Consider the following 11494-nt stretch of genomic DNA (forward strand, 5'->3'; position numbering starts at 1 on the left):
AGTTTTTTTTGTGTGTGTGACATTAAGGGCCCTAAAGAGGTAGTATGTAAAAAAAAGAACAAAAAACAAAACAAAACAAAAACTCTACCACCAATGTTTATACTATAGGTTGATTAAACACAGTAAGTCTTAGGACTTTATAATTACCAGAAAAACCACTTCTTTTTTTTATCTGGAAGCTACTTTCAAAAACCACTGCAGACTTCTGCAGCAGTACAGGTTACCTTCACCCTCTCAAACCCCCAAACAATAGGAGGGTCAGGGTACATGCTTGATTATTTCTTTGAGACGACTGACTGTAATACACCAACAAGTAGACTATACTTGTATGATTTTAACAGACCATAAATACTGATTTCCACACTGGTGACAGACAGTTAACAATTAGGTTGACCCAGTATACACCACTGATCTCTGGTTAAGTTAATAACAAGCATCTCATTAAATCACATTAATTAGTAATGGAACTCAAAGCAAAGAAGCAACCTACAAGTTTAAAATAAAAACAAATCAACTGGAAGCCTAAGTCAAACATGCTTGTCTCAAAACCACACAATTTCCAGACCCACATTCTCAAGACAGACTATAACCTTCTAAAACAATACTTATAAGCTAATTAGTAAATCATTGAGAGTTGAAGATACAGGACAATCACTTGCTGTGAGTTATATATATTCCAGAAATGTTAGCATATTTGAAAAATGTTGAGAGGGGATGCTCCATGTTTCAAGCTTGACTAAAATAAACCTTTACTTAAAATGTAAGATTTGTAGGCTGCACAAACTGAGGACCCAGGAGGTCAGGAGAGAAGCAGCTAAAACATTAACAGAGTCAGGTTGTTAGAAAGATCAGCACATTGTCCCATCTTTCTTTACTAAAGCCTGATGCCAACTTGCACAGCAAGGTCTTCTTAAGATGAAGGATGTAAAAACAAAACACAACCAGTTCCATATCTATTAAGAAAGAGGAGTCATAACTAGTACATGGATTTAGAACTCATTAACATCAATTATCTTGAGAACAGTACATTGAAGATAGGATATCTTCTTTAAAATGGTTTCCCCTCCAGTACTTTAAGCTAAGGCACCTGGAGCCTGGAGGTTCTCAATGGTTCTTTTTGCCTAGGGTGCAGCTGAAGGTGGGAAAAAATGGACTGATTCACCAGCATAAATAACCTTTAAAGATGGCAATATAAATACGTTTTGTGGCAACCAAAGAATACTTTTTAAAAATAGCGGTTTGTCAGGTGAGATACAGCAAAGCATTCATTATGAATAACTCCTCACAGGAGAACTGATGAATACAGAGGATCTTGTGGTCTTCAGGTAGATAAAAGGGAAAAGATGAAATAGGTCTCACAGAAAGTCATAGACAAGGCAAGGCAGGCCTACAGAGATACAGGTAAGTCTAAAAACAAAAACTGAAAGATACAACTATTGGAAGCATAGGACAATGAGAAAGTAAGTCTAGATTAAAGTTCCATAAGGGAGTTAAGATAAAAACCTACAACCTAAAAAGGGACATATTCAAGAGAAAAGAACTAAATCTAGTAGTATGCATCGTAGTATCTTGAGATTGAATAACATTTCAATTGGGACGCACCAGTTCATGTAATAAAATCACATTTTTTTTTTGCCACAAAGATAGCAGGGGAAAAACATGAGAACAATCAAACGTCTGGTACTCTTTGCTGCCACGGAAAAAGAAAAAAAAGGAACAAAATCCCACTCATTTTAGCAATTTTAAATGCTAATTTTTATTTACTGCTAACTGTGCAAAGGACACCAATTCAATACTGTGCAGTAAAACAGTTACATAAATCCAATATCAAACAATAGCATATGGGATAAATCTAAAGCAGAGCACCATGTGCCTTCAAAACTGATTAATATCACAGAACATAACTCAGTTCAGACAATTCTTAAGAAACCTGAAAAGCTCTCTCATTTAATAGTTATCCAGAAGCAAATGTTCTTGGTTTTGTTTTTTATTTTCTAGAAAAAACATGGAAGTTATTCCAATTTTTCACGGTTTAATATGATATGTGACATCTGAACCAAGGAAGTAGTTTGTATGATTTACTCCTTTTATCAACTGGAACCATCAGATAATACAAAGTTGACAAGCTGGCTGACAGGAAAACAACTGAATATAATGAAGTATGCTCAAAATGGGGCTAGCTGTACATCCATCTCAATTTCTTGATATCCACAACCCAAAGTAATATTTTTTTATTTGAAGTAGTATTTTAAATCAAAAGATAAAATAATCTTAAAGACAGATACAATAGTAACCACCCTAACCACCTAAATCACTTAACACTAACATAAAACACTTTTTAAAAACCAAAACAGCAAAAAATGGCAGTGCAAGAATACTTCATATTGTTGAATCTTACATATTCTGAGGTATGTAATGAGAAGCTGAGGGAGGTGAAGCAATATAGCCAACTGGCCCAGGATTCATAGCACCATGAATTTGAGAAGAACCACCATATGCTGCACCAACTGGATGCCAGGGGGCAACATAGGGATAATCTGGCACAACAGGAAGACAGGAATCAAAACCCGGCAAAGGTGGTGGCCCATAGGGATCTGACATCATTGGATAATAGACTGCTCCATGAGGGACAGATGCAGGGTCAGCATTTGGAAAAGTACCTGAAACAAAGAATGCATATAGTACACACTTTATACAAAGATTCACTAAAACATCAACATAAATGGATGTTCAGGTAAAAGTGAAACTTAGCACTATTAAAGGAAAGATCCGCAGCAAATGTGGCAAGAGCACTTTTTTAATTTATTTTTTTTAAGGGGGGGGTAAGGGGAAGGGGGAGAGGGAGAGAACCTCAAGCAGACTCCATGCCTAGCACAGAGCCCAACGCAGGGCTCAATCTCTTCGACCCTGAGATCATGACCTGAGCAGAAATCAAGAGTTGGAAGCTTAACCGACTGAGCCATCCGGGCATTCCAGAGCACTTTAGATATGAACATTAGTGACTAAAGCAGGCTAACTAAAATATCATATGAAAATTTGCTAATTATAAAAATTTAAATATGTGTGTGTGTGTGTGTATAATGGGTCAAATGTATACTACCTAGAGACAGCTATCTTTCTGGGAAGATTTAGGTACCTACAGACTAAATACATACAGAAACATTCTCTTGAGTCCTTCTAGTCAATTAAGTTCTCATAAGGGTAGTTCCCAATTAAGTTATCCAATAGTTTTCCACTATGACACATATTATCCAAATAAACATTCTGTATTACTTTAGCAATTAAAAACTCTGGTGTGTACACAATCTGGTCTATACTTGAAGGTTCTGAAGAGGATCCTAAACACCAAACATTTAAGTGTCGTCTCTTGAATGTCATTAAGATCCTAGCATCAATTTAATTGTACAGCACTTTTGCTACCACGAGTCAGTTTTAGTGGAAATAGATGCAATTCTGTCCTTGCTATAGTGACCACATAAATATTAAAAAGAAGTCCTTCATTACCTGGGATAACATAGAGGAGCACATTCTGTGGAATGAAGACTGCCACTGTCTCATGGTTTACAACAATTAAAAAATAGTTCTATAAAAGGTACATGGTACAAAAATTCAATGAAGGTTGACACTTTAATTTTTATTACTATGGGCCATATCACATCACCACACTAGGGATAAGATTCTATAGTGCTAATATTTCCAAACCATTAATATGCTTTAAAGAAAGGGAGAAACAAAAGGAAATTCACATTTCTCACACGCACCAGGCACAGTATACTTCTACATACAGTATACACATTATTTCATTTAGTTCTATAGCAACCCTGGCAAAGTCACGTATTTCCCATTTTTCAGAAAATCAGGCTTAGGGAGGTTAAGTAACTTAGCTGAGATCACAACCATCAAGTAGCAGTGCTGGAATGCAAACCAGATTTGGTTCGGTTAGTCTACATAATTTTTTCTACCTCCTGCTGATTCCTTCCAAGAAGGGCAGTCAAGATCCTATTCTAAATCCCTTAAAATGCCTCTCCATCTATACTATACTGTTAACTCATAGAGCAACCATCTTTTATGGTCTGGCACAGTGGTCTCACATTTTTTGGTCTCAGGATCCCTTTACACTCTTAAAAATTGAGGATCTCCAACAGGTTTATGTGAGTTATATCAATACTTACTGTATTAGGAATTAAACTGCGAAAGTTAAAAATATTTATTAATTCATGTAAAAATAAGTTTATATTCCAAAACAAAAATATTGTGAGATAAGGGTCACTGTTTTACACTTGTGCAAATTTTAAATGTATGGCTTAATAGAAGACAACTGGATTCTCACATCTGCTTCTGTATTTAACCAACTGTGATACATTGCTTTGACATGTATGAAGAAAACCTGGCCTCATACAGATATGCAGTTGGAAGAGAGGTCTTTAAATAACCAGCCTTTTCAGATAATTATTCTTTGATGCTACACCAAAACTAGGTAAGTGGTAGTTGCCAAAGGTGAGTAGCAATGTGGACTTTTTAATACTCTCAATATTGAAATCCACGGGTTTATCTGGCACTTTGAATATATCTTTTAAAAAATTATTATACATAGTTAACACCATGCATTGATAATTGGAAAAGTATTATTTTACCGAGTTACACAGATCTCCCAAATGTTGACACATTTTATTATACAATGTGAAAAACCACATTCATTAACAGCCCCATCTTTTTTTTAAGCTTTTATTTTTTTAAAGTGATCTCTCCACCCAACATGGGGCTTGAACTCACAAGCCTGAGATCAAGAGTTGCATGCTCTACTGACTGAGCCAGCCAAGCATCCCAATAGCTCCATCTATCTTATTAGAAAAATACTGAGAAACCGTCAAGCTCATGGCAGCAGATACAAGTTTTCCAAAATTCTAATTTTTATTTGAAAGCTGGTATTTTTATCTGTTTTTCCCAAGATTTCTTTATTTGAGAGAGAGTGTGGACATGCGTGCATGGGAGGAGGGGCAGAGGGAGAGGGGAAAAAAGCAGACTCCCCACTAAGCACGGAGCCCAGCACCTGGCTCAATCTCAGGAGCCTGACAGCATGACCTGAGCTGAAATCAAGAACCGGATGCTCAACCGACTGAGCCACCCAGGCTCCCCTCAAGGAATTTTTATCTTTGACAACAAATACTATCAGTTGTTTTTTTCTTGAAGTGACAGGCTCATGTTATTTATTTGAGAAAATATCTGCCAGATCCCCAAGTCTAAATAACCATAGTTTGTCTATCATTCAAGTAAAAATAGTGTTGCATGAAAAAAACCAGTTCAGCTCATTAGTCAACCTCACAAATCCTTTTAAGTTAATCATCATACTTCAGTATGTACAGTACTTCATGAATAGTCCCCATATTGTCACACAGAATATTAAGTACAATTACTCAAAGATAAAGATTTAGTAAAAATAAGGACGTTTTTGATAAAAAAAAAAAACTGGCATCTTTGTATCATGAGTGCGTATGGCAGTGAAGACACTGATTACTAGCACAGTTTGGTGCCCCATCTCGATTTGTGCTTAGGTGGAAGCAGTTTTACCTACTATTGATTTTTGCATCCTCAATGCAAAATGTAACAGTGAAAGGGACAAACAAAATCTCTAAGATCTGTGTATTAGGATGAATACTTTTGGCTTCATGGATCCCTTGAAAGGGTCTCAGGAACTCCAAGGGTCCACATACCATGCTGTAAAAAAACACGGGCCTAGAGGCGCCTGGGTGGCTCAGTCAGTTAAGCGTCCGATACTTGATTTCGGCTCAGGTCATCATCTCAGGGTCAAGAGATCAAGTCCAGAATCAGGGTCCGCACTAAGCGTGGAGCCTGTTTAGAATTCTCTCTCTCCCTCCCTTTGCCCTTCCATCCCTGCTCGCACTCGTTCTCTAAAACCAACAAATAAGAAAACACAGGTCTAGAATATGGACCAAATGAGATATCTGAAGGTTACTAAATTACACATAATAAAGTCCAATTGTCCTTCTTGCAGGCACTCTCATTACGTACTCACCATTTGCTGATGCTTCCACCTGTGTGCCATCTTGTCTCCCCACCTCACCATACAACTGAGGAACTGTCTGCTCTACCAGAGGAGATGGCTCAGCATAGGCTGGATAATTCTCTATATGAAGCTGCTGCTGCTGCTGCATCTGTGGCACATAGACCATGGAGTGCCAGTAGTTGTGGTGATAGCACTTGGGCAAGAAAGAAAGAAACACTTTACTATCTCTTTTCTTAAAGTAGTACAGTTCCTCACTTAAAAAAAAAAAAACGCTGGGCTATGATTTTCAGGTAAAGTAGCATTTTTGACCTAAAAGAACATTTAGAAAATCTATTCTCTACTACAACTTTAAGATCTTTTGCAACATCTATATCTCATATTTGAACACAGGAATTCTTTTAAGAAGGCATCCTAAGGAAATTACAGATATACACAATGACCCGTATACAAAGATGTCTTTCCTAGCATTATTTTTAAAAGCAAAATAGAGTGTAATAAGTCACAGGGATGAAAGGTACAGCATAAGGAATATATAGCCCATGGTATTGTAATAGCGTTGTATGGTGACAGATGGTAGCTACATTTGTGATGAGCATAGCATAATGTACTGACTTATCAAATCACTATACTGTACACCTGAAACTAATGTAACACTGTATGTCAACTATACATCAGTTTTTTAAAAAGAAAAGTAACAGTGAACCACCTAAATATTCAACAATAGGGAACTGGATGAATTATGATATATCTGTGATGGAATACAACAGAGGCAATAAAAATATTATGCTGTTAAATTTTTAAGAAAAAATGCTCTTATTGTTAACTTAGAAGTTTACAAAATTACATAGCCTAGTCAATATTTTGTAAAAGAAATAAATAAGCTATAAGGAAATATATCACACTGTATAGTGATTGTACACCTGATTTCGGTTTTCTTTATACTTTAGTATTTTTCACATGTATGACAGTGAATGCTTTCACTTTTAATATAAAAAAGCATTAAAATAACTATCCAGAATTTCCTTGTATTCCCATGATGTAAAATGCAGGAGAATGTTTTAAAATGCCTCAGACATTTGAAATGAATTACAATGTTTCCACATGTAACTATAATAAACTAACTATAATAAACTAACCTAACTGAACGTACAAGTAGTTTATATTCTCAATTCCTGAAACTGCATTTAGGAAATAGTCTCAAAGAACAAAAAAACCATTCCACTATTCTTAATTTATAAATGTGTACCAGTTGGAGAAGACAGTTTTCTGGAAATGAAATGCCCAACATTTTAGTGAAATCAGTGTCTGGGAATATGAACTAATCTGAGCATTATCCAGGAGTCTGTCTAGTTTACTATCTCCTGCCAAATCTTAAAATCCATCATTCCATTTTAGGAAATATAGCTATCTTGTCATATCAGAAATCAGGTGTATTTCAGGGGGGCGGAAATGATGTCTGAGAGAATAAAATAAAACAGCTCTTAACGGAAATCAGAGACACCTTTCAGGGATATTAAGATATCTGTCAGTACCCCCACACTTAAACAATTCAGGGGAGTGGTGAAAATCAGTGTTTGGTAAATATCAATGAACATATAACCACTTTAAAAATAATACAGGCCTTTAAATGTCTTTGAATCAGTCCAATTACTTTTCATATAACATGTAGAAATAACCATAAAAATGTTTCAAGTAAACAAGACAAATGATCCATATGTTATTGAAACAAAAATACACAGTGAAGGGTTGGCATATATATGATGCTAAATATGGAGGCCAATAAATGCTTAAGTTGTGCTGCTTAGAGCCCCCACTTGCCATAATTTAACAACTATTTTATAAGAGGAACTGAAGCACTGGGAGGCTCAAGTACAAAACTGACTTATATCATCTTCAGAATTATCTCATAAAGACAACTTTTAGGCTCCTCACAGTGTTCTTGGCTTTTAAAATTCAACAGTCTGATTATGAAACCAGCTTACATTTTTAATCTGGAGTTTGTCAAAGCAATTTTAACATGACTTACCTGCAATCCCAGATTAAAATAGTACTGCAAAACTTTTGTATCTAAAATTAAAAATCTTAATTTTAGTGACCAGAAGACATAAGCAATTAGAACTACCACTTAAAAGTTTTGACTATTAAAGTAGTTATAAATGTAGTCTTCACGGATCAACACCACCCTCAGTTCTACCTTATAGTAAATGACCATTTACCTGCCACTATAAGATGATTTTCTGATCCAAGGTTTCATTACCAAATATACATTTTATTTCCAGTCTTAATATTAGGCAGATGTTACAGAAATACTACTCTGCCAGTTTTTAGAAAGAATCCAGTAAAGGCATTTTCTTGCTTGTCTCAAGAATAAAATAAAGACTTTATTCTTGAGACAAGCAATTTACTACATAACCAATCATAATGGTCTTCTGTTAATGGAGTTACTACACAGTACAAACTAATGCTCTATTAATGCCAAGATTAATGATGCCTACTAATATAACTAGCACTGTATGAAACAATTCACCTCGCTTTTACTTAACATGACTAACATACCACATCACTAGAACTCCAAAAAGAAGAGGCAAAAAGAAAGGTAACTCAAAATACTTTATATCCTAAAGTGATAAAAACTTCTTCATAGAACTTAACATATTTCACAAATAAATAAAAACTAGATGTATGGGAGAAGAGGGAATAATCTTAGCATTCTAATTGTATCTCTAAATGTATTTTTATTGATTGACCTGGGATCCACATATATTCTTATTTGTATACAAATAGCCATAGCAGTATTATTCATAGTAGCAAAAAAAGGGAAAACAACCCAAGTGTGCATCAACTAATAGATAACAGAATGTGGCATATCCATACAATGGAATATTATTCAGCTATAAGAAAGAATGAAGTATGGATACATGCTACAACATAGATGAACCTTGAAAACATCATGCTAAGTGAAAGAAACCAGTCACAAAAGACCACATATTGCATGATTCATATATATTAAATGTCCAGAACAGGCAAATCTATAGACACACAAAGTAGAATAGCCAGGGGGAATGATAACTGACTGCTAATGGGTACAGGGTTTCTTCCTGGGGTGATGAAAATGTTCTAGAAATAGTGGTAATGACTGCACATATTTGTGAACGTACTAAAAACCATTGAACTGTACACTTTAAGTGAATGGCTTGTACAGTATGTGAATTAGATCTCAAGCTGTTAAAAAGCACAGATAGGGACTATAAAAACTCAAAAATATCACTTTGAAATATAATGGGGGCTATCATGAAAATGACTGGATTTTAACAGGAAGATGGAAGACTGGAGGGGAAAGAATTTGAGTAGATCACCATACGTCAGCAAACGTTTAGAAGTAAAAAAATCGGTGCACAGAATTCTTGCAAACGTTGAAAAGAGATAAGGGCCCCTGGGTGGCTCAGTCAGTTCAGTGTCTTTCGGCTCAGGGCATGATTTCGGGGTCCTGGGATCGAGCCCTGCATTGGGCTCCCTGCTCATCAGGGAGCCTGCTTCTCCCTCTCCCTTCCCCCTGCTTGTGCGCGCACAGTTCACCAACAAAAGAATGAACAGGAATTTTTAAAGATTATTTTTTTATTTGAGAGAGCACGAGCGAGAGAGATCATGAGCTGGGGGAGGGGGAGAAGCAGAGGCAGACTCCCCACTGAACAGAGAGCCCGACACAGAGCAGGACGCGGGGATCATACCTGAGCCAGAGGCAGACGCTTAATGGACTGAGCCACCCAGGCACCCCTAAACAGGAATTTTTATAGAATGAAATACTAACTAAGCAGTAACAGCAAATGGACTACCAATATATGCAACGATACGAAAAACTATCAAAAATATTAGGCTGAGCTTAAGAAGCCTTCCATAAAAAGTATATACTGTATACTTATATAAAATTCTAAAACAAGTGAAACTGTGACCAAAAAAAAAAAAAATCAAACACTGGCTGCCCCCTCTGGGTAAGTAGAGGTAGGGGTGGCAAAAGACTGAGAAGGGGCATGAGTAACAGTGAGATAATGGTATTATTTTATACTTTGATGGGGATTTGGTTTACAAAGGTGCATGTACTCATTTCTCAAAACTCAGTAAGTATACATTTAAGATTTGTGCATTATGTTAACTTTACATCAAAAGAAAAAATAAATTCCAAACTCTAGTTAATGATATGTATGCTGAAGTTTTTATGGGGAAGAATGCTGATGTCTGCAGTTTCCTTTGGAATGCACCAAAACTGAAATGGATGACTTGATGGACAAGGAGATGGTTGGAGGGAAAGATGGACAGACATGTGATAAATCAAGTACAGTTAATGATAGAATCTAGGTGGCGAATACATGAATATTCATATTGAAATTCAACTTTCATGTATATTTGAACATTTTCTTTTTTTAAAGATTTTATTTATTTGAGAGAGAGACCGACAGATAGTGAGAGAGAGCATGAGCAGTGAGGAGGGGGAGAAGCAGGCTCCCCGCTGAGCTGGGAGCTTGACGTAGAGTTCTATCCCAGGACCCCAGGATCATGACCTGAGCCAAAGGCAGACGTTTAACGACTGAGCCATCCAGGCGTCCCTAAGCATTTTCATAATAAAATGTTGGGAAATGCAAAATCGCCATTATGTGGTGACAGAGTAGATCTTGGGCAGGATAGGTAAGTGAGAGAAGAGGAGTGAAGGGATCAGGGTTTAAATACTAGACTGGGTAAGTCAGGCATAAATGAAGCACTATTAACAAAATAGGAAACTAAGGAGTCAATGTTCTGAATGGCCTGGAAAGAAGGAAGGGAGATAAAAGACCAGGAATTTGGAACGCCTGGGTGGCTCAGTCGGTTAAGCATCTGCCTTCAGCTCAGGTCATGATCTCAGGGTCCTGGGATTGAGTCCCGCATGGGGCTCCCTGATCAGCAGGACCTTGCTTCTCCCTCTGCTCCTTGCCCCCTGCTTGTGCACTCTCTCTGACAAATAAATAAATAAAATCTTTAAAAAAAAAAGACGAATTTCATTACAGATAGAGTTTGAAATGAAAGTAAGAAAGCCAAGTGAAAATGTCTCGCAAGTAGCTAGAGATTAACAAATTTCTGAGGCCTGGATTAGATAGATTTAGGAATCATGTATATAAGATGATAATGAAGTTGTAAGGTAGAGAAAAAGAACAGCATGGAATTGAAGATCTTGGTGACTACGCAGGAGTTGAAAAATAAAAACAAATAGGGAAGCAGCTAGAACAATCCAGAGAATTTTAGAGCAAAGAAGTACAAACAAGCTACAAACAACTTTCAACTACAATTCTCTTTTGAGAGACACTGCCAAACTGAGGAGTAACAAAGAACTTCCAATGGAAAGCTACTCCTTAAAGAAACACGATCACATGGCTAAAATCTGAGGCAGATCAGACCCCCAATTCCTCAAAAAAAAAAAAAAAAAAAAAAAAAAAAAAAAAA

At 36.5% G+C, this 11494-nt stretch overlaps 1 protein-coding gene across 1 annotated transcript in view; it reads right to left on the bottom strand.

Annotated features, from left to right (window-relative positions):
- Positions 1-1740: 1740 nt before the first annotated feature.
- Positions 1741-11494, bottom strand: part of LOC103679737 (ALG13 UDP-N-acetylglucosaminyltransferase subunit) — a 65857-nt gene continuing 56103 nt past the window's right edge. Inside the window, 3 exon segments of the mRNA XM_040629019.1 lie at positions 1741-2660; positions 6035-6218; positions 8052-8092. Of these exon segments, the coding sequence (XP_040484953.1) occupies positions 2395-2660; positions 6035-6218; positions 8052-8092 (491 nt within the window). The 3' untranslated portion in view covers positions 1741-2394.

This window comes from Ursus maritimus (genome assembly GCF_017311325.1).
Source record: "Ursus maritimus isolate PB19 chromosome X unlocalized genomic scaffold, ASM1731132v1 scaffold_X1, whole genome shotgun sequence".
Taxonomy (NCBI): domain Eukaryota; kingdom Metazoa; phylum Chordata; class Mammalia; order Carnivora; family Ursidae; genus Ursus; species Ursus maritimus.